The following is a 24,629-nucleotide window of genomic DNA, read 5'->3' as shown; positions in this document are numbered from 1 at the left end:
AGTACTTTGTCCTCCTGCAGACTCATCTGCCCTTCTCCAGACGTTTTTATCCTCCACCAGACTACTCAGGCAGTAGTTTATCTCGGTTGCGAGCAAAAGAATCTGCCATTTGAAATTCAACTGGTGAAATCATTCTCTCCCACTATATCATTTGATGGGGGAGAGTTGGGATGCCCCCATACACATTAGACTATTTGCTGATATTGCTGTAATCGGATGACTTTAGTCTAATGTTTATAGGGCCATAAGTCCAGGGTTATTTTCCACAATTGTTTTTGTATCTATTTCGCATATAATTAAGCTGGATAGTGTTTAACCCCTTAATGACCACCACACTCTAAAATACCAGATGCAGCAAGACTCATGTAAAAAGTATGTTCACACTCACTGAGAAAAAAACAGAGATCGTGAAAATGTTGAAGAATTAAAACGTAAACTATAACTTTGTATGGCAGAAGTCAATTCAAATCCTTTGCTTTGTGTCTGCAGCTCCTATGCAGAATACTAATTGTCTTCAGTAATATTTTAACTCCATCCATGCAACTTAAATCAATTGTCTTAGTTAATGACAACCCCTTTACCTATTTTCGGGATAGGTCCTAAATATCAGATTAGTGGGGGATATGACACTCAACAACCTTACAATCAGTTAATACCAGGTCCTGTAACTGACAGAAATACACATTGTACAGAGCTAAAGCACCATAGCGCCACACAATGTTTAGTGGTCATTCTTGGTACTGCGGTTCAGCTCCCATTCACTTCAGTAGGAGAAGCTGTACCCAAGAACGGCGACTACACAGTGTACAAAACTGTAGTGTTCCAGTTGTGTACTTCCATCAGCAAGGAACCTGATAACAGTTGATTTTAGGAGTGTCAGACCTCCACCTATTTTTTATTTATCACCTACCCTAAGAATAAGTCATCGATATCTTAAGCTTCGACAACCCTTTTAAGTAAAGCAGCCAAAAAGTAAACCACACATTCTCCTTTTAACCAACTGGGCGCATTCCACAATACTTCCCTGTGGGCGTGGCCCAGTTTTGATTGGCCAGCATCAGAGGAGAAAAAAAAACAAACGCCCACAGTGAAGTACTGTGGTAAACACCCAGTTGGTTGAAGAGAAAAATGTAACCATTGTTACCATGGGGCATAACTTTGGAACAGAGGGGCACAGAAGAAAAAGAAAAACTGTTCCAGAATAAGTGGAGCGGCACCAATCTGAGGAACTCAGTTGAAATAAGAATAAAATAAAATCCAGTGGATTCTGACTGACCCACAGAAGGAATAACATATTTTATAATGTGCCATTTACCAAGAAAGGTGTCTAGATAAAAAAGGTTAATGGAGAACAGATTGTGATACGAGAAGTGAATAATTCAGCTTTAACCTTTGAAATCCTACACCATCTCTTCCCCCTTCCAAGATATGATTAGTTTATATTGTTGATATCCCATAATCCCTCGGCAGGAGAACTACAATAATGAAAACTGGATTTATTTTCAGAGTTTGTTTCCTTTGGACAATTGGATTAGAATAGAAACCATGGAGATTTGGATCTTAAAAGCTAATGTTCTAGTTCCCCGTCAATGAATGGAGTAAGTGAGTGATTAGCTGCAGAGAAGTAGTCAATAGGGGGTGGGGACGGACCAACAAATATCTAGGCCCCAGGGACAAAGAAAGTTTGGGACAGGTGTGGTCATAAGGCAGAGTAGCAGGCCTCACTGAGAGCTTCAGAAATGGTCCACGGTCTGGAGACTTTGGCTTCTCCACAAGATGGACTATTGGCCAATCACTGGGATAACTACTACCATAGATGTCAACTGACCCAAATATCCCAGAACTCCTGGAATGAATGACGGGTGAATTTTATGTAATATCACCCAAAAGTGCTGGAGCCTTCCTCTATGGGCTAGGGGTGGTACTTAAAGGGGACTTTTCAGTAGATTTTTTAATCTACACTGAGTACCTCCTCTAATCGGCGATGTTCTACTGACTCTTCGTTTTTGTTTTTCTTCTATGCTCCTCCGTTCCAAAGTTATGTCTGCTGGTAATGTGCAAATTTTCCCTTCAACCAACTGGGTATATACCACAGAACTTCTCTGTGGGCATTGGCCTTTTCTCCTCTGATGCTAGCCAATCAAAACAAGGCCACACCCACATAGAAGTTCTGTGCTATACGCCCAGTGAGTTGAAGGGAAAATGTGTACCTTTTTAGCGGGCATAACTTTGGAACGGAAGGACACAAAAGGAAAAGAAAAACTGTTCCAGGATCAGTGGAGCAGCACCAATTGGAGAAGGTGCTTGGCTTAAATTAAAAAAATTCAGTAAAAGGTCCCCTTTAAGTGCCCCCAGAAATGGTGACATCTCTACTAGGAGCTGTAGGTAATTCCTGGTTTTGCTAAGACATTCCTGAGAACTTGGCCTCGAAAGAGACTAGGCAAAACCACTCCCAAAAGAGCATATTTTATTCTTGGCCATTTTGAGAGTGTTTCCAAATTTTGCAAATTGACAATATTGGTAGGTCTAACAAAGATCGATGGAAATTCAGGAGTACAACATGAAACAACGTTGAGACCAAACTAAGCTTTTCATGATGAGTTACATTTACTACTAAAGGTTGACATGGAGTTACGGGGGGCTATTCTAAAGTCCCCCATACATATCAGATGAAAGTCAGCCAAACCCATTGATACTGGCGGGACTGGCCAGCAATCTGATGTGTGTGGGGGCCTCCCTACTATCCCCCGAAGGATGATGTTGGAATTTTAACACCCAGAGGTTTTTGGTAGTGTTCTGTTGGAAATACATGAATGAGAAGGAAGGCGAACACGCATGTGCATGTATTACTTGGGAGAGATAGGTGTCTGGAAATGTGACCATATCTCATGTGTACGACCAGTTGACGTTTTGCTATGGAAAAAATCCACACTGAAGTGAATTCCCGTTGGTTGAGGATTTCGCATGAGTTTCAGCACGTCGAACTCTGTGTGAAATTTACGCCTTGTAACGTTGTGCTAAGCAGGGGCGGAACAACCGCGGTCGCAGAGGTCATAACCACGACCAGGCCTGTGCGGGTGGGTGGGAACTCGTGCGGGTGAATGGTCCGCCAGCAGAAACTTCAACTAGATGTATTGCACATCCAGTTGAAGTGTATTGTGGTGCATAGACCTGTTGGGTTTGGGTCTGTGCGCAGCAATACCTGCTTCCGGCAAATCAGAGGCCTGGCACTGACGTCGGCGTGCATGTGCTTTGGGGCACATGGCAGTGATGTCACGTGCTCCCATCGCTTGCATGTTGAAGTCAGCTCCTGGCTGCAGAACAGGACACCGCTTGGCGGGGGAGTGGAGGCAAAGTGAGTATAATGTTTTATTTTTTGTATGCGTTAAAGAATAACGACAGAACGGGGGATATATATACCAGGAGGGGGGATATTTATACCAGGATAAGGGACATACAGTGTATATACTAGGATGGGGGATATATATACCAGGATGGGGCCCAGGATAAGGGTCATATATACCAGGATGGGGGATATATATACCAAGATGGGGCCCAGGATAAGTGACATATACCAGGATGGGGGATATATATACCAAGATGGGGCCCAGGATAAGTGACATATACCAGGATGGGGGATATATATACCAAGATGGGGCCCAGGATAAGGGTCATATATACCAGGATGGGGGATATATATACCAAGATGGGGCCCAGGATAAGTGACATATACCAGGATGGGGGATATATATACCAAGATGGGGCCCAGGATAAGGGTCATATATACCAGGATGGGGGATATATATACCAAGATAGGGCCCAGGATAAGTGACATATACCAGGATGGGGGATATATATACCAAGATGGGGCCCAGGATAAGTGACATATATACCAGGATGGGGGATATATATGCCAGAATGGGGCCCAAGATAAGGGACATGTACCAGGATAAGGGACATATTAACTGGATTAGGGATATATATATCAGGATGGGGGATATATATACCACGATGAATGACATATATATATACCAGGATGGGGGTGGGGCCCCGTTCCAAATCTTGCACCAGGGTCCATCGGACTCTAGGTATGTCACTGGTCCTAAGGGTATGAATGTATGACCCTGAAAGGTGACAATTCTCTTTTCTGATCCCAAAAATATGCGCAGAAAAATTTTCCCATTTCTATGGGTAGAGAGTGATAAAAAGTACAGCAGTAAGTAGGGGGCTACAGTGAGCCACATCCGCCACAGAACTCAACGACTTGTTACTTATATATATACTGTGACAAAAGTCCCATATTCATCAAATGAGTCAGTGTATTCACACGTCACAACTTGACATTCCTGGGATTCCTACTGCTGCTACCTCCCCTACAACAACGCTCCAGGTGAGATATAGCCACCACGTGGCTTTCTTTGGAAGAATAACACATCATCATCAAGACGTCCAAAAATGGTTTGTCCATAGTGAGTCCACTTTGAGTATAATGCCTCATGTATACATCCAGAAATATAGATGGGAAAGGGGGCAAAATGTCTGCCAAATGGCCCTCATGATGTCCTACTGGTAAGAAATACTACATAGCGCCATATATATGATGGTGAGGGCTCAGGAGCTGCGCTGACCAATGTTACCTGGCTTGAAACCCCAAAGAATGCTACGATCACTAACAGCTGTGGCACCCAAGGGTGTAACCAAATGGTAGCAATTACCATAATGCAGTGTTCACATGTAATTTTTAAGACTGACATGTCCGTTGAGTTTTTCAAGTGGAAACCTCTTCAGGAAACAATCCATTTTTGGGAGGGAATTTTTGGAGGAATTTTTATTTTCCAGAAGCAGTTTGGAAGATTTGGAATAATATTGTTTTTAGAAGGAATTTATCAGCAGGTTTTTGCTATATAATCTGAGACCAGTATGATGTAGGGGCTGAGAACCTGATTCCAGCGATATGTCACTTACTTAGTCTCTAGCACAACTTGGAATGTTGAGCTCGGAATGTTGAGCTCGGAATGTGTATAGCCCCGCCCACATCACTGATTGGCTGCTTTCTGTGTACACTGTACATTGATAGAAAGCTGCCAATCAGTGTTGAGGGCATGGTTGGACTAGGAGGTACGAGACACCTAGTCCTGTAGTGATAATCTCCTGCTGAAAAAACACTGATTTTATTTAAACAGCCTAGTAAATGGCACATTGCTGGAATCAAGATCTTTGCCCCTACATCATGCTGCTCTCAGATTACATAGCAAAATCTGCTTTAATTAAGTATTTTTGCAGCCTTATGATTGGACAGTGCCTAGCATGAAAACAATTCCATCAGGATTTGCTTCAAATAAGTGACATACACTTTCTTTTTTCCACCATGCGCTTTTTAAGACCTCTTCTGGAAAAAAAAAAAACACTCAAAGTGCAAAGCTGATTTCCAATTAATAGAAGTTTTCCAAGCGCTTATGAACTAGTTTTTGAGATGGAGTCACCTCTAAAAAATCCTAAAAAAAAACCATGTGTGAACATAGCCTTAGGGTTGACTATGGATTTGAAATTCTTCTTACTTGAGCTCATCGTCACCCCTCGAAAGAGGAGAAAAGAAAAAGTGACAACTGCTCTAGTTAGAGGGAATAGTTTTCGCTTCTGCGCCAGTGATCTGAAAACTTTGATAAATATACTAAGCTTTCATTTCTGAATGGAGATGCCCTTTAAGTATTTTTTTTTCTCAGACTGGAGCCATCTAATGTTCTTGCTCCGGTTTTGGTTACGGATGATGGGTGTTTTACTTCTGTACTAACCGCTAATTCTGTTTTTTTTTTTTAAGGAATTTGCTCGCATCTTCCAAATGAATCATTTTCCTGCTACGCACTTACATAATTGAAACCGTCAGTTCTAATGGCGCAATGAAAGACGAAGTTAGTGAATCAAACAGAAAACTTCTGAAAAAAATACTTGGCAGCGTTTGTAATATAGAGAGTACTGAATCACTGTCCGCTGCCCTACTCCATCGCATAAACCCTTGCTTCCCGTGTTAGAAAAAAAATATATAGAGAAATTACTCAGCCCTCCACCTTCAGAATTCCCCATTATTGCAATATTAATCTCTAAATCTACATCTAGACGACAGGGCAATAGAAACGATGGCGGAAGCCCTGGTGGTTCACCCTCCTTTCTCCTTCCCAAACGTTGTGGGTGGGTTAAAGTATACCTCTAACTTATGCAATGCCGCGTTTTGTAACTTAATTTATGGAAAGGACAAGTGGGCTATCAGACTATATTTTAGGCTAGCTTCACGTGAACATATTAAGGGCTACTTTTTGAGCCATGTATTAGATGAGTGATGTGGAGTTGCCTGGCTATGACCCTAACTGATAGCATCATACAGTAGGCAGGGGCATAATGATTATTGGTGTCAATTCCAGGTCCTGAGGTCTAAGGGGCCCAAACAGGGTCCTATTGGCCCATATTAGAAGACTAATACTATTACAGACCCAAGATAGGTAAGGGTCCTGGTGGAGATTCTGCATCGGGGCCCATGAGCTTCAAGTTACGCCACTGATCATAAGGATCTAGAAAGCTGTTCGGGCTAAGAATGGATCATCAAGTGGGGACACATACAGATGTAATAAGGGTGCAAAAATGAGCCAGTTTACATTCGTGTGAAACTGGCCATAGCCTGTAGTCCATCATTATGCACACATGTAACGTTGAGGCGAGACAAAAGGGAAAAATGCTTCGAAGAACTTTATTCTAGAGACCAATTGTCCCATGTCTACAATGCTGTTTGGGTCACTAAGCCCACAATCAGGTGGGAACATATGTGGATGTAATATGGGTGTAAAATGCGCCAGTATAAACTCGTGTTAAAATTGGCCTTAGTCTGCGGTCCCTCATTATACACACATGTACCGTTGAGTGACGCCATGGCGAGACAAAGGGGCAAAACGCTCCGAAGAACTTCATTCTAGAGACTAATTGTCCCAGAACGAAAATACTGTTTGGGCCACTAAGCCCACAGTCAGGTGGGGACATATGTGGACGTAATAAGGGTGCAAAAATGTGCCAGTATATGCTCGTGTGCAGCTGGCCATAGTATGCCGTCCATCATGGTGAAGTTGACTGAGGTCAAGGAGAGAGAAAAGGGCAAAACATTCCGAAGAATTTCATTCAAGAGATCAATTGTCCCGGGTCTACAATGCTGTTTAGGTCACTAAGCCCACAGTCTAGTGGGGACATACACATATGTGGACATAATAAGGGTGCAAAAATGTGCCAGTATACACTTGTGTAAAGCTGGCCATAGTTTATGGTCTGTGATAGTTTGTGGACCTCCATAAGAAGATGACTAGGGCCAAGACGTAAAACACTCTGAAGAACTTCATTCTAGAGACCAGTGGACTACCGGCCATTTATGAAATTTCTTTTGACATATTATATACTTAAGGTCCACTTGGCAGTCCTCGTAGCAAGTCCTTAAGGTCCATTTCGGAGTCATCGTAGTAATGAATTGAGGGGAATGCAAATGCGCAACCACTTATCCATAACTATGATGTTTAACAATCAGCATCCTTTACTCGATGGAGAACATAAGTTAGGTCCAACAATTTGGTACACATCTTCTACCCTAAGGATCCTTGAAGTTATTCTTATATTTTCAGTGGGAATATGCCATAAACTTACGATAGATGCAAGTCCCACCAATGAGACTTTTATGGCTTCTCCTGTTGTCAACATGACCATTGAAAATGTAAGAAATTAGAATCACTTCAAAGATCCTTGGAGTAGAAGATGTCCACCATATTGGTGGAAACTGATGTTCTCCTTCCCAGTACAGTTCGAGAATAATATCTCTCTGCATGTTTTACTTCCGACTATGACCAGGTTACAATCTTGGAAGTGGAGAAGTAGCTTGTCGGCAATCTTAGGATAACAGCTTCTCTAACATATGGATTAACTCATAAAGCCTAGAAGTTTAGCTCTTAAATCAAGTCTGAAAAGCTGAGTCTGACATTCCTCCCAGCCGGCTACAAGCAAGGCAGATATAAGCCTCAGTATAAAATAATAAGTTGCTCTGTTTGTGAGAGGGGGGAAAGAGGGGAAAGCAGCTCTTCGTACAACGGAAGCAACGCACTGTCGATAGACATTTGTAAAGTGTACAATAAAGTGCAAATGGAAAAGGATAGCTGCTCAGGAATACATTTGGAGAGTTATTAAAAACCGGCATCCTGACATTTACGGTGAAGACATCAGTGCTACCTTCAATTTATTGAGAAAACAGGGGTAACACAATAATCTGCTAATTCAGATCAATCATCCCACTGAAATCACTGGAGGGGTGACCATGCCAAGAGCGTCTTTCATCTATTGGGAAAATATGGGTTGTGCAATCCCTATTCCCTGTTGAAGAACGTACTCAGCGCTCTCCATTGAAATCTATCTGTGTTTCGGAATGAGTTAGACAAGCACAAATTAGTTGTTTCCCGTAAACTTAAATTGAAAGAGGTTCTGGGAACCCTGTTCGTCTGACGGGGGGAGAGCCTGCACCCATCAGGATTATTTAGCACATCCTCGTAAACGCCATATACAGTATGTCTAACCTTGGTATATACCTTCAAAGGGAACCTGTCTGGATATTCATGCTGCTAAAACCACAATGGCTAAAAATACAGATGTTTTGGCAAAGAGATAGGTTGAAAAAGGAGACAATCACAGGGAGAAGAGAGTCCATCATATCGGAAGAAGAGTTTTGGCATGGAGAGAGGAGTCCGGGCACATGAAGAAGTCTCTGGGCGTGGAGATAAGCGTTTGGGCTCAAGAAATTCATTACAGGCACAGGGAGAAGAGGCCAGGCAAAGGAAGAAAATTCCAGGCATAGGGAAAATACTACTGGCCCAGAGAGAAGAATCGAGACACAGCGAGAAGAGTCCAGGAACAGGGAAAAAAATACAGGCACAGGGAGAAGAATCCAGACATGGTGAGAAGAGCACAGGCACATGAAAAACGAGTCCTGCATAGGGAGAAGAATTCAGGCATGGGAAGGCTAGGTGAGTAGGGTTAAGACACAGGGAGAAGAGTTCAGGAGTCAGAACCCGGGAGATGGGTCCAGGAACAGGGAGAAGAGTTCTTGGACAGGGAGAAGAGTCCAGGCCCAGGAAAAAGAGTCCTGGCACAAGGAGAAGAGTCAATGTACAGGAAGAAGAGCCAAGGCAAGGGAGAAGAGTCCAGGCACAAGGAAAAGAGTCCTGGAATACTGTGAAAAGTCCAGGCACAGAAAGAAGGCTCCCTTTGTTAGGGAATAGAGTCCAGGTAAAGGAAAAACAGTCCAGGCACAGGGAGAAGAGTCCAAGCACAGGGAGAAGAGTCCAGGCACAAGAAAAATAGTTCATGCACAGGGAGAAGAGTCCTGGAATAGGGTGAAGAGTTTGGGCACAGAAAGAAGACTCCAGGCACAGGGAGAAGAGTCCAGGTAAAGGAAAAACAGTCCAGGTACAGGGAGAAGAGTCCAAGCACAGGGACAAGAGTCCAGGCACAAGAAAAATAGTTCATGCACAGGGAGAAGAGTCCTGGAATAGGGTGAAGAGTTTGGGCACAGAAAGAAGACTCCAGGCACAGGGAGAAGAGTCCAGGTAAAGGAAAAACAGTCCAGGTACAGGGAGAAGAGTCCAAGCACAGGGACAAGAGCCCAAGCACAGGGACAAGAGTCCAGGCACAAGAAAAATAGTTCATGCACAGGGAGAAGAGTCTAGGCACAGGGCGAAGAGTGCAGACACGGGGAGAAGTATCCAAGCACAAGGAGAAGAGTCCAGGCACAAAAAAAGTCCAAAGACAGGGAGAATAGTCCAGGCATGGGGAAAAGAGTCCAGGCATGGGGAAAAGAGTCCAGGCACAAAAATAAGACTCCAGGCACAGGGAGAAGAGTCCAGGTAAAAAAAAAACAGTCCAGGCATAGGGAGAAGAGTCCAGGTACAACAAAACGTCCATGCACAGGTAGAAGAGTCCAGGCATGGGAAGAAGAGTCAAGGCATAGGGAGAAGAGTCCAGGTACAACAAAACATCCATGCACAGGTAGAAGAGTCCAGGCATGGGAAGAAGAGTCAAGGCACACAAAGAAGAGTCCAGGCACAGGGAGAATAGTCCAGGTACAGGCAGAAGGATCCAGTAACAGGGAGATAAGTCAAGGACCAAAGTGAAGAGTCCAGGCATAGGAAGAAGAGTCCATGCACAAGTAGAAGAATCCAGGCACAATAAAAACAGGGCACAGGGAGAACAGTCCAGGTACAGAGAGAAGAACCCAGGCACTGGGAGAACAGACTGGTCACAGGTGGAGGAGTCTGCTCATTGATCCACTGGTTTCACCCAACCTGACTCTCCATTCACAAATACGAAGAGACAGCAATTAAGCCAAGTCGGGTAGGAAAAGGTCAGAAGGAGCCACCCAGCTGACTCTTCTCCAGTGACTGGAGTTTTCTTCCGGTGGATGGCTCATATCACAAATTATATTTTCGACAAAGCTCCACTAAGTTTCGAAATAAAACATAGTTGTTTGTATTTCACACTGACTGAATTTCGGCCAGCATGATTCACCTGTCATGTACCCCCAAGTCTTTGCCGTGGATAATCAGCCATGTTTTATGGGCTGTCAAAAAAGTGGGGAAGCAAGACTGAAAAAAAAATGCATCCTAAAAGAAAAATTATCTGAGGGATTTTTACCAAGATTACAAGTAATTGCCTATGTGAAGGACAGGTGATATCATGCTGATCGGCAGGGTTTTGAGTTCCAAGATCCCCAAACATACAACCCCCTTTCATAGACAGCAGAGTTCATTAGCTGAATATCTTTGGCAATCCCAAAATTTTTGAATAAAGCAGAAGTGAATGTATCCAATTCTAGGACCTTTAAAGGTACCATGCAAATTAAAGGGCATATGACCCTATATAGTTTATTTCCTAGAAACACTAGATGAGGAATAAGGATACTTTCTTCTTCTCGGAGTACACAGAATGTGACACTTATTACTTTGTTGTATGAGATGAACATTGTTTCGTCGGCCACTGAGCGCCAGAGCAACTTGTTTCAGTAACAGAGGGGGTAATTGACTTTATAAGCGACTGTCTCCCAGTGATAAGGTGGGCTGACTGGCCCCGAAAATCCTCCAGACTAATGATGAAAGTCAGAAATCCTGCTTGTGGTGCCGAATGTTTCCCTCCACTTCACACTTACTTCCATGAACAGAAAACTAATTACATTTCGCAGGATTACAGTGTTTTGCACTCCGCCGGATCACCTCAACCGTGAGAAGTCGTCGCTACTATGTAAAATTAAACTTTTTAATTATTTTTTTTTTTATTAAAGTAGAAGTCTATTTGTCTATTGTGGAATCGTCTCATAATGACCTGCCTGCCAGAAGCTCATTTTGGAGACAGAATACTGTATATACTTAAAGAATTTATATATATATATATATATATATATATATATATATATATATATATATATATATATAAGAAATGCCTCTTTAATTAAGGGTTGTCCACCTTTTGGGACATTTTTCTTTCTTATTTAAATGCATGTATTTTTGGCTAAAAATAATTTTAATTGTTTTTCATTAAAAAAAAAAAAAATTGCCTTCTATAGCCTCTGTGTTGCACTGTTTATTTCTGGTTGCAGAATAAGTTAACTGAGAATCCATCAGTGAGCTCGTTTTTGACAGTCCAATGGGAGAATTTCCAACTGATTTATCTGTCTGAGGGAATCTCACCTGATTTATGACTACAGACCACATGTGTAAGGGAAATTACAGAGGCTGTAAAAGCCAAATGGTGCAACATTTTTAATGATATCCCAGTTTAAAAAATATTTTTTAGCCCAAAATATATTCATTCAAGAATTTAAGGAAAAAAAAAATTATATATATATACAAATAAATATTTTAAACCCCCTTAATTATGACCGATTCCCTTTGTTTTCCAGTTATCAGAATTCTCTGAAGACCATGTATGGTTATCCTGGATCAGTCCATTCATTAGATTGTGTGGACTAGTGATATCCAATCTTATATTTTTCCGGCTGTTGAAAGACAACAACTCCCCGCATAAGACGGTCAGAGCATGTTGGGACATGTAGCTTTATAACTGCTGGATAACAACAGCTGTGATGAGGACTTCTCAATCACAGCTCCATTAAACTCTATGGGAATGTCGTCTACATATCTACGACATGTAGAGATTTTTGGTCAGTGAGCCAAAAGGACATAGCTCTTGGTAAGGGGTCCCTGTGATATGTCATATGATGTGAATAGTTGAGGTTTGTCAACTATAAGTCATCTAGTTTTGGTTTATGATCTCCATACAATTCTATCAGCTGCAACAAGTGTGGTTCGACTCATGCACCAAATATCTGTAGAGTGTATACAGCAGCTGTTCACCCAACATGACCCTTTTCGGTGATCTGTATGCTGTGTATGTTGTCCAAATGGATAGGAAGGGGTGATGCTGATACTATCTTTTCAAGTTCAGGAACCGCTGCTGATTTGCACAATGCATGGAAAAAAATCCAAACAAAATCGGTGGGGATATCAAACCCGCAGCATGGCTTGATTCTTGTGTTGATTTTCATTGCAGATTCATCCTATTCAATGCTTTATGAAATCTGCAGCCAAATATTCAACAAAATCAGCAAGTAACACATGCAATACTACTCCAGTCACTTTCTCCCCTGGAGTGATTTTAGGTACGTCAAATTAAAAAGCGTCATTTTTTTTTAGACATATTGGGAAACCTCAGACTTTTGGAGCTAAAAAGTAGCATAAACAGTTAAAAGTGGAAAAAAAAATTACTTGTGCAAAATTCCTGAATCACGTGCGTCCTATTGATAAGTTTAGCGGAAAAAAAGTCAGCAAAAACCATAAGTCAAAAAAGAAAAGTGACTTGAAAAATCCGCAAAATTGAAAAAAAAAATTGTAGCGGTAATTTTCTGCAACATGTGAACGCCGCCTAAGGGTTTATCCTCTGCAGTAATGGAAAGCAGTTTCATAGCAAAAAGTTTGGTAACTTTTTAATACATAGTGGGCCCGATTAATCAAGACTGGCATTGTTAAAGAGGCATGCTGGAGTCAGACGTTTCGTCTCTTCATGGATCAGGAGCGCTGGACCGGTGTTGTTCAGGAGGGATGTCAGTTGTTTCACCTCTTTATGATTCAGGAGCGCTGGACCAGTGTTAAGGAGGGGTGTCAGATGTTTCGCCTCTTCATGAATCAGGAGCGATGTTGTTCAGGAGAGATGTCAGTTGTTTCGCCTCTTTATGATTCAGGAGCGCTGGACCGGTGTTGTTCAGGAGAGATGTCAGTTGTTTCGCCTCTTTATGATTCAGGAGCGCTGGACCGGTGTTGTTAAGGAGGGGTGTCAGATGTTTCGACTGATCGACTCTTCATGATTCAGGAGCGCTGGACCGGTGCTCTTCAGGAGGGGTGTCAGATGTTTCGCCTCTTCATGAATCAGGAGCGCTGGACCGGTGTTGTTCAGGAGGGATGTCAGTTGTTTCACCTCTTTATGATTCAGGAGCGCTGGACCAGTGTTAAGGAGGGGTGTCAGATGTTTCGCCTCTTCATGAATCAGGAGCGATGTTGTTCAGGAGAGATGTCCGTTGTTTCGCCTCTTTATGATTCAGGAGCGCTGGACCGGTGTTGTTCAGGAGGGATGTCAGTTGTTTCGCCTCTTTATGATTCAGGAGCGCTGGACCGGTGTTGTTAAGGAGGGGTGTCAGATGTTTCGACTGATCGACTCTTCATGATTCAGGAGCGCTGGACCGGTGCTCTTCAGGAGGTGTGTCAGACGTTTCGCCTCTTCATGAATCAGGAGCGCTGGACCAGTGTTGTTCAGGAGGGATGTCAGTTGTTTCACCTCTTTATGATTCAGGAGCGCTGGACCGGTGTTAAGGAGGGGTGTCAGATGTTTCGCCGCTTCATGAATCAGGAGCGATGGAGCGATGTTGTTCAGGAGGGATGTCAGTTGTTTCGCCTCTTTATGATTCAGGAGCGCTGGACCGGTGTTGTTCAGGAGGGATGTCAGTTGTTTCGCCTCTTTATGATTCAGGAGCGCTGGACCGGTGTTGTTCAGAAGGGATGTCAGTTGTTTCGCCTCTTTATGATTCAGGAGCGCTGGACCGGTGTTGTTCAGAAGGGATGTCAGTTGTTTCGCCTCTTCATGATTCAGGAGCGCTGGATCGGTGTTGTTAAGGAGGGGTGTCAGATGTTTCGACTGATCGACTCTTCATGATTCAGGAGCGCTGGACCGGTGTTCTTCAGGAGTTTCGTCAGACGTTTCGCCTCTTCACGAATCAGGATGAGTGGCATGAACCTTGCCACAAATCCTACTCTAGTCCCTGCCGGAGTAAGATTTGTGGCATAGCGAACGGCATTGATCCACTTTGTCGAAGCTGGGCGAAAATGGCGTGAAAATGTCAATAGTCGTAAAGTTGCGCCAAAATGATAAGACTTTTCAAACCTTTTTACGTCAGTATACTTAGCTTTCTACAAACCAAACATCTGAATGCACAGCAGCACTCTCCGCAGCCTGCCAGACAACACAACATGTACACGATGCAGATCTGTCTGCAGCCCTGACGGTGCCAAGGGGCCGTGGTAGCTGCTGGCTGCTGCCAAGTCTAACTGGCACGTTATTACGTGAGTCATTTATCCGCTGCATGAGGTGACTGGTGAATAAAATACTGCGATATCTATACAAAAAACAGATGGAGAAGCAAATACACACGGAGCAGAGCGGAGATCGTCATATCTGATCGTGATATACTGATGTCAGAGTGGACTCCAGATTCTTGTGGACCTCTGGGCAACAGAGTCCCAGTGACATCCTCTTCTTTTTCAATTTATCTTCCTCCTCTTCCAAGACCCGTAATTCTTGTATTTTTTAGATTTGCATTATCGTTTGATTTTAGCAGTACCAGATGCAGTTTTTATCATGACCATTGAGGTATCTATACGGCTACCTGATCACGCTTAATCCAATATATATATATACAGTATATACACTGCTCAAAAACATAAAGGGAACACTCAAATAACACATCCTAGATCTGAATGAATGAAATATTCTCATTGAATACTTTGTTCTGTACAGAGTTGAATGTGCTGACAACAAAATCACACAAAAATAATCAATGGAAATCACATTTATTAACCAATGGAGGCCTGGATTTGGAGTCACCCCCAAAATTAAAGTGGAAAAACACACTACAGGCTGATCCAACTTTGATGTAATGTCCTTAAAACAAGTCAAAATGAGTCTCAGTATTGTGTGTGGCCTCCACATGCCTGTATGACCTCCCTACAACGCCTGGGCATGCTCCTGATGAGGCTGAGTATTGTGTGTGGCCTCCACGTGCCTGTATGACCTCCCTACAACGCCTGGGCATGCTCCTGATGAGGCTCAGTATTGTGTGTGGCCTCCACGTGCCTGTATGACCTCCCTACAACGCCTGGGCATGCTCCTGATGAGGCTGAGTATTGTGTGTGGCCTCCACGTGCCTGTATGACCTCCCTACAACGCCTGGGAATGCTCCTGATGAGGCTGAGTATTGTGTGTGGCCTCCACGTGCCTGTATGACCTCCCTACAACGCCTGGGCATGCTCCTGATGAGGCTGAGTATTGTGTGTGGCCTCCACGTGCCTGTATGACCTCCCTACAACGCCTGGGCATGCTCCTGATGAGGCTCAGTATTGTGTGTGGCCTCCACGTGCCTGTATGACCTCCCTACAACGCCTGGGCATGCTCCTGATGAGGCTGAGTATTGTGTGTGGCCTCCACGTGCCTGTATGACCTCCCTACAACGCCTGGGAATGCTCCTGATGAGGCTGAGTATTGTGTGTGGCCTCCACGTGCCTGTATGACCTCCCTACAACGCCTGGGCATGCTCCTGATGAGGCTGAGTATTGTGTGTGGCCTCCACGTGCCTGTATGACCTCCCTACAACGCCTGGGAATGCTCCTGATGAGGCTGAGTATTGTGTGTGGCCTCCACGTGCCTGTATGACCTCCCTACAACGCCTGGGCATGCTCCTGATGAGGCTGAGTATTGTGTGTGGCCTCCACGTGCCTGTATGACCTCCCTACAACGCCTGGGCATGCTCCTGATGAGGCTCAGTATTGTGTGTGGCCTCCACGTGCCTGTATGACCTCCCTACAACGCCTGGGCATGCTCCTGATGAGGTTGCGGATGGTCTCCTGTGGGATCTCCTCCCAGACCTGGACTAAAGCATCTGCCAACTCCTGGACAGTCTGTGGTGCAACGTGACGTTGGTGGATGGAGCGAGACATGATGTCCCAGATGTGCTCAATCAGATTCAGGTCTGGGGAACGGGCGGGCCAGTCCATAGCTTCAGTGCCTTCATCTTGCAGGAACTGCTGACACACTCCAGCCACATGAGGTCTGGCATTGTCCTGCATTAGGAGGAACCCAGGGCCAACAGCACCAGCATATGGTCTCACAAGGGGTCTGAGGATCTCATCTCGGTACCTAATGGCAGTCAGGCTACCTCTGGCGAGCACATGGAGGGCTGTGCGGCCCTCCAAAGAAATGCCACCCCACAACATTACTGACCCACTGCCAAACCGGTCATGCTGAAGGATGTTGCAGGCGGCAGATCACTCTCCACAGCATCTCCTGACTCTGTCACGTCTGTCACATGTGCTCAGTGTGAACCTGCTTTCATCTGTGAAGAGCACAGGGCGCCAGTGGCGACTTTGCCAATCCTGGTGTTCTGTGGCAAATGTCAAACATCCTGCACGGTGTTGGGCTGTGAGCACAACCCCCATCTGTGGATGTCGGGCCCTCATACCTCCCTCATGGAGTCGGTTTCTAACCGTTTGTGCAGACACATGCACATTTGGGGCCTGCTGGAGGTCATTTTGCAGGGCTCTGGCAGTGCTCCTCCTGTTCCTCCTTGCACAAAGGCGGCGGTAGCGGTCCTGCTGCTGGGTTCTTGCCCTCCTACGGCCCTCTTCCACGTCTCCTGGTGTACTGACCTGTCTCCTGGTAGCGCCTCCAGCCTCTGGACACTACGCTGACAAACACAGCAAACCTTCTTGCCACAGCTCGCATTGATGTGCCATCCTGGATGAGCTGCACTACCTGAGCAACTTCTGTGGGTTGTAGAGTCCGTCTCATGCTACCACGAGTGTGAAAGCACAACCAACATTCAAAAGTGACCAAAACATCAGCCAGAAAGCATTGGTGCTGAGATGTGGTCTGTGGTTCCCACCTGCAGAACCACTCCTTTATTGAGGGTGTCTTGATAATTGCCAATAATTTCCATCTATTGTCTATTCAATTTGCAGAACAGCATGTGAAATTGATTGTCAATCAGTGTTGCTTCCTAAGTGGACAGTTTAATTTCACAGAAGTTTGATTTACCTGGAGTTATACTCTGTTGTTTAAGTGTTCCCTTTATTTTCTTAAGCAGTGTGTATATATATATATATATATATATATATATATATATTAATATTATTTTTTTTTTTTTGTTTTTATTTTATTTCTTTAATATTTTTCTTTTCTTTTTTTTTTACACTTTTTCACGACCCCCCCAAAGGGCACTTGAACCTGCAAGCACATGTGCAATTCAGTGCAATAGTGTACGATTGCAATATGTTGTAAAATTACTGTTTTCCCTATGAAACCAAGGCTCAGGCTCTAAGGTGCACAAACAATAAGGGGGTCTCCAATTGACCCCCAAGCTGCCTTGACAATGCCATAGGCACCCGATAACAATGTTTCAGGGAGACACCTTCCTACTGGTTCCAACTACCGATGTGACCATTGACAGCGGCGTCTAAGGGGTTAAACTACTGCTAGCTCCATTCGTAGCAGTTAAAACTCGGGTGACGGTTGTATTACACAGCCAGCGCCAGTGCTGTATGGAGTGGGCTCTGCTCCTGTATGGAGTGGGCTCAGCTGCTGTATGGAGTGGGCTCTGCTCCTGTATGGAGTAGGCTCTGCTGATGTATGGAGTAGGCTCTGCTCCTGTATGGAGTGGGCTCTGCTCCTGTATGGAGTAGGCTCTGCTGATGTATGGAGTAGGCTCTGCTCCTGTATGGAGTGGGCTCTGCTCCTGTATGGAGTGGGCTCTGCTCCTGTATGGAGTAGGCTCTGCTGATGTATGGAGTAGGCTCTGCTCCTGTATGGAGTGGGCTCTGCTCCTGTATGGAGTGGGCTCAGCTGCTGTATGGAGTGGGCTCTGCTCCTGTATGGAGTAGGCTCTGCTGATGTATGGAGTAGGCTCAGCTGCTGTATGGAGTGGGCTCTGCTCCTGTATGGAGTAGGCTCTGCTGATGTATGGAGTAGGCTCTGCTGATGTATGGAGTAGGCTCTGCTCCTGTATGGAGTGGGCTCTGCTCCTGTATGGAGTGGGCTCAGCTGCTGTATGGAGTGGGCTCTGCTCCTGTATGGAGTAGGCTCTGCTGATGTATGGAGTAGGCTCAGCTGCTGTATGGAGTAGGCTCTGCTCCTGTATGGAGTAGGCTCTGCTGATGTATGGAGTAGGCTCTGCTCCTGTATGGAGTGGGCTCTGCTCCTGTATGGAGTGGGCTCAGCTGCTGTATGGAGTGGGCTCAGCTGCTGTATGGATCGGGCTCTGCTCCTGTATGGAGTAGGCTCTGCTGATGTATGGAGTAGGCTCTGCTCCTGTATGGAGTGGGCTCTGCTCCTGTATGGAGTGGGCTCTGCTCCTGTATGGAGCGGGCTCTGCTCCTGAACCATCTCTATAGACACAGTCCACTGGACATGTGAATTTGAAACTTGGGCCGAATGGGGCGTCCCAGGGGCTGAGGGCCCCAGAACTTACCCAGATTTACTAGGTACTAGCGATGGTTCTGCCTGGAGTCCGGTCTGTTATTTTACATAGGCCTGCAGGATCTTATCATGATATGGGCACAATGCAGTCCGAAGGCGATAAATGACAATTTCAGCTCTGCCACATCAGTATTGCTGTTTATTGATCTAGTATGATTTAGAGTTGAATAGTTATCTTTTGGAGGTGAAGAGGAATGTTGTATAGATAAAGAAGAGCAAATAGAAGTGTTATCTTGTACTTTGCTCCATATTCTCAGCTATGAAAGTTTCATTTATGACTCTGATTCATTTACACAACTCTGAGCGGATTAAGTGGGGCTGAACTTTGACCTTGGGAAGGGTCAGAATTGTGTGTAATCTCAGCGATCATAAGTTCATGAAACCAGTTCAACTACAACTAGTATATAATACTATATACATGAGCTTCCTTAAAAGGGATCTGTCACTTACCATAAATATGTTATTTTTTTTACCTGGTGTAAATGGCGCTGTTCTCCTGAATCCGGTGATGTTTTTCTTTTGTTCCTGCGCCTCTCCGTTCCTGAGATATGACCTCCTCTTCCCTGTATACAAATTTAGTCATTTTAGCAAAGTGGGCGTGGTCCCCAACTCTTCTCTGTGGGTGTTGTCTTGCAGATCACGCCCACTTAGTTAAAGAGACTATATTTGCATGCAGGGAAGAGGAGGCCATATCTCAGGAACGGAGAGGCGCAGGAACAAAAGAAAAACATCGCTGGATTCAGGAGAACAGCGGCGTTTACACCAGGTAGAAAGTAAAAAAATCACATATTTATGGCAAAGGACAGGTCACCACTTTTCCATATGACATGCCAGGGATCCCCCTGTACTAGACAGAACTGAGAGCAGATGGAAGTAGTATCTCTCTTCCTCTCTCTCTCTGGAGGACTGGTAGGGACAATGGAGGGGGTTTATGAAAAACTCATTGTTGCCCATAGCAACCAATGCAATTTTCTTTTTTTTATGGTGCTCTTGAAAAATTAAAGCTGCGCTGCAATTGGCTGCTACGGTACAGTCAGCTGAACATCCCCATTCCAGGTGTTTTCCAGGCATGACGATAATGATAAATTCCACAACATCCTATAAACCCCATTCTTTCATTCCTTACTATATGTAAGATCTCTGCCAGCTGTCAGTGAATGGCAATATTCTCCTCTACATGTCTAGGCTGAAATGATTCATATATATCTATTATCTATCTATCATCTATAATCTATATTATCTATCATCTATCTATCATCTATCTATTATCTATCTATCATCTATCTATTATCTATCATCTATTATCTATCTATTATATATCTTTTATCTATCATCTATCTATTATCTATCTATCTATGATCTATCATCTATCTATCATCTATCTATCATCTATCTATTATCTATGATCTATCTATCATCTATCTATTATCTATCATCTATCTATTATCTATCTATTATCTATTATCTATCTATTAACTATCATCTATTATTTATCTATTATCTATCATCTATTATTTATCTATTATCTATCATCTATCTATCATCTATCTATTATCTATCTATTATCTATCATCTATCTATCATCTATCTATTATATATCTATTATCTATCATCTATCTATTATCTATCATCTATCTATCATCTATCTATCATCTATCTATTATCTATCATCTATCTATTATCTATCTATCTATCATCTATCTATTATCTATCTATCATCTATCTATCATCTATCTCTTATCTATTATCTATCTATCTATTATCTATCTATTATCTATCATTTATCTATTATCTATATATCTATCATCTACCTATTATCTATCATCTATCTATTATCTATCATCTATCTATCTATCATCTATCTATCATCTATCTATCTATTATCTATCTATCTATTATCTATTATTTATCTATTATCTATTATCTATCTATCATCTATCTATCATCTATCTATTATCTGTCTATTATCTGTCTATTATCTATTATCTATCTATTATCTATCTATCTATTATCTATTATTTATCTAATATCTATCTATTATCTATCATCTATCTATTATCTATCTATATATTATCTATCTATTATCTATCTATTATCTGTCATCTATTATCTATCTATCATCTATCTATTATCTATTATCTATCTATCATCTATCTATCATCTATCTATTATCTATATATCTATTATCTATCTATTATCTATATATCTATTATCTATCTGTTATCTATCTGTTATCTATTATCTATCTATTATCTATTATCTATCAATTATCTATCATCTATCTATTATTTATCTATCATCTATCTATTATCTATTATCTATCATCTATCTATTATCTATCTATCTATTATCTATCTATTATCTATCTATCATCTATCTATTATCTATCATCTATCTATCATCTATCTATTATCTATCTATCTATTATCTATCTATTATCTATCTATCATCTATCTATTATCTATCATCTATTATCTATCATCTATCATCTATCTATTATCTATCTATTATCTATCTATTATCTATCATCTATCTATATATTATCTATCATCTATCTATCATCTATCTATTATCTATCTATTATCTATCATCTATTATCTATCATCTATCTATTATCTATTATCTATCTATTATCTATCTATTATCTATCTATCTATTATCTATCTATTATCTATCATCTATCTATTATCTATCAATTATCTATCATCTATCTATTATTTATCTATCATCTATCTATTATCTATCATCTATTATCTATCATCTATCTATTATCTATCTATCTATTATCTATCTATCATCTATCTATTATCTATCATCTATTATCTATCATCTATCTATTATCTATCTATTATCTATCATCTATCTATCATCTATCTATTATCTATCATCTATCTATTATCTATCAATTATCTATCATCTATCTATTATTTATCTATCATCTATCTATTATCTATCATCTATCTATTATCTATCTATCTATTATCTATCTATCATCTATCTATTATCTATCATCTATCTATTATCTATCATCTATTATCTATCTATTATCTATCTATTATCTATCATCTATCTATCATCTATCATCTATCTATCATCTATCTATTATCATCTATCTATCATCTATCTATTATCATCTATCTATCATCTATCTATTATCTATCATCTATCTATTATCTATCAATTATCTATCATCTATCTATTATCTATCTCTCTATTATCTATCTATCTATTATCTATCTATCATCTATCTATTATCTATCATCTATTATCTATCATCTATCTATTATCTATCTATTATCTATCTATTATCTATTAGCTATCTATTATCTATCTATTATCTATCTATTATCTATTATCTATCTATTAATTATCTATCATCTATCTATCATCTATCTATTATCTATCTATCTATTATCTATCATCTATCTATTATCTATCTATCTATTATCTATCTATCATCTATCTATTATCTATCATCTATCTATTATCTATCTATTATCTATCATCTATCTATCATCTATCTATTATCTATCATCTATCTATTATTTATCTATCATCTATCTATTATCTATCATCTATTATCTATCATCTATCTATTATCTATCTATCTATTATCTATCTATTATCTATCATCTATCTATTATCTATCTATTATCTATCATCTATTATCTATTATCTATCTATTATCTATCTATTATCTATCTATCATCTATCTATTATCTATCATCTATTATCTATCATCTATCTATTATCTATCTATTATCTATCATCTATCTATCATCTATCATCTATCTATCATCTATCATCTATCTATCATCTATCTATCATCTATCATCTATCTATTATCTATCAATTATCTATCATCTATCTATTATCTATCATCTATCTATTATCTATCATCTATCTATTATCTATCTATTATCTATCTATTATCTATCATCTATTATCTATTATCTATCTATTATCTATTAGCTATCTATTATCTATCTATTATCTATTATCTATCTATTATCTATCTATTATCTATCATCTATCTATCATCTATCTATTATATATCTATTATCTATCTATTATCTATCTATTATCTATCATCTATCTATTAGCTATCTATTATCTATCTATTATCTATCTATTATCTATCTATTATCTATCTATCTATCATATATCTATTATCTATCATCTATCTATCATCTATCTATTATCTATCTATTATCTATCTATCTATTATCTATCTATTATCTATCTATCATCTATCTATTATCTATCATCTATCTATCATCTGTCTATCATCTATCTATTATCTATTATCTATCTATTATCTATCTATCATCTATCTATCATCTATCTATTATCTATCTATCATCTATCTATCATCTATCTATCATCTATCTATTATCTATCTATCTATTATCTATCTATTATCTATCATCTATTATCTATCATCTATCTATTATCTATCTATTATCTATTAGCTATCTATTATCTATCTATTATCTATCTATTATCTATCTATCATCTATCTATTATCTATCTATTATCTATCTATCATCTATCTATTATCTATCTATTATCTATCTATCATCTATCTATTATCTATCTATCATCTATCTATTATCTATCTATCATCTATCTATTATCTATCATCTATTATCTATTATCTATCTATTATCTATCTATTATCTATCATCTATCTATTAGCTATCTATTATCTATCTATTATCTATCTATTATCTATCTATCTATCATATATGTATTATCTATCATCTATCTATAATCTATCTATTATCTATCTATCTATTATCTATCTATTATCTATCTATCTATTATCTATCTATTATCTATCATCTATCTATCATCTGTCTATCATCTATCTATTATCTATCTATTATCTATCTATCATCTATCTATTATCTATCTATTATCTATCTATCATCTATCTATTATCTATCTATTATCTATCTATCTATTATCTATTATCTATCTATCTATCATCTATCTATTATCTATCATCTATTATCTATCTATTATCTATCTATCTATCTATTATCTATCTATTATCTGTTATCTATCTGTTATCTATCTATCATCTATCTATTATCTATCTCCTTTATCCCAGATATGGCAGCAGCAGGTGGGCTCCTCTTACCTGTTCCAGGTGGCGTTGGACCCCGCTCTCTTCTGCTGCGTCCCTCTCTCATCCAAGGCTGCAGCCTGCTCTCTCTTGCCCAGGTCGCTCAGGCTGGGTGAACTCATGAATTTCGCCCTGCGGAGAGTCCTCATTGTCAGCCTGAGTCTCAGCATTCGCTAATGACAAATAATCCTGAGAGATCACTCGCTTTGCATTCAGAAAAAAAAAAAAAAAAGAGGCAAGGCAAAGACGTCTTAACACAGCCCAGCCGGGGCAGGAGCAGTCCCTACTACTGCACCATACAGCAGCATGACTCCGCTCCGGAGCATTGCGCCCTGGACGACTCCTTCCAAACCCCAAAAATGACCCCCTGGGTGTCGCAGGTGTGACTGCGCCCTCTGCACCCACTATAGATAAACCCCAGAGCTGAACTCTGTCTTCAGTTCCTGACTCTGAGTAACTTCTTTTTTTTCTTAAAGTGACGGAAGCGAAAGAAAAAGAAGAGGAAGAAGAAAAAAAAAGTTTCTCCAATGGCAGAGACTGAGAACAGAGCCAGAAAATCACAAAACTCTGCTTCCCAATGACCCAGGACAAGAGATGGAGAAGAGTCCGGAAGAAGCAGGCGAGGGGCTGGCTGGAATAA

General features: G+C 41.0%; 1 protein-coding gene across 6 annotated transcripts in view; it reads right to left on the bottom strand.

The window, feature by feature from the left end:
- The window catches only part of ARHGAP8 (Rho GTPase activating protein 8), a 203,781-nt gene that overhangs the window by 99,319 nt on the left and 79,833 nt on the right, over positions 1-24,629 (bottom strand). For 3 of the 6 annotated variants that reach the window (XM_073650050.1, XM_073650051.1, XM_073650052.1), the window contains one exon: positions 24,005-24,121. The exons of 1 other annotated variant lie outside the window; for it this stretch is intronic. In XM_073650050.1, coding sequence (XP_073506151.1) covers positions 24,005-24,111 — 107 coding nt within the window. In that variant the 5' untranslated portion in view covers positions 24,112-24,121. Of the gene's footprint in view, positions 1-24,004; positions 24,592-24,629 lie in introns of those variants that run through there. 2 more of the 6 variants (XM_073650054.1, XM_073650049.1) reach the window with 1 other exon arrangement.

The sequence above is a fragment of the Phyllobates terribilis genome, unplaced genomic scaffold (assembly GCF_046119375.1).
Source record: "Phyllobates terribilis strain yellow unplaced genomic scaffold, ASM4611937v1 Scaffold_10__3_contigs__length_209671492, whole genome shotgun sequence".
NCBI classification, from domain to species: Eukaryota; Metazoa; Chordata; class Amphibia; order Anura; family Dendrobatidae; genus Phyllobates; species Phyllobates terribilis.
The sequence above is the reverse complement of the archived record's forward strand: the minus strand, read 5'-3'. Positions and strand labels throughout refer to the sequence as shown.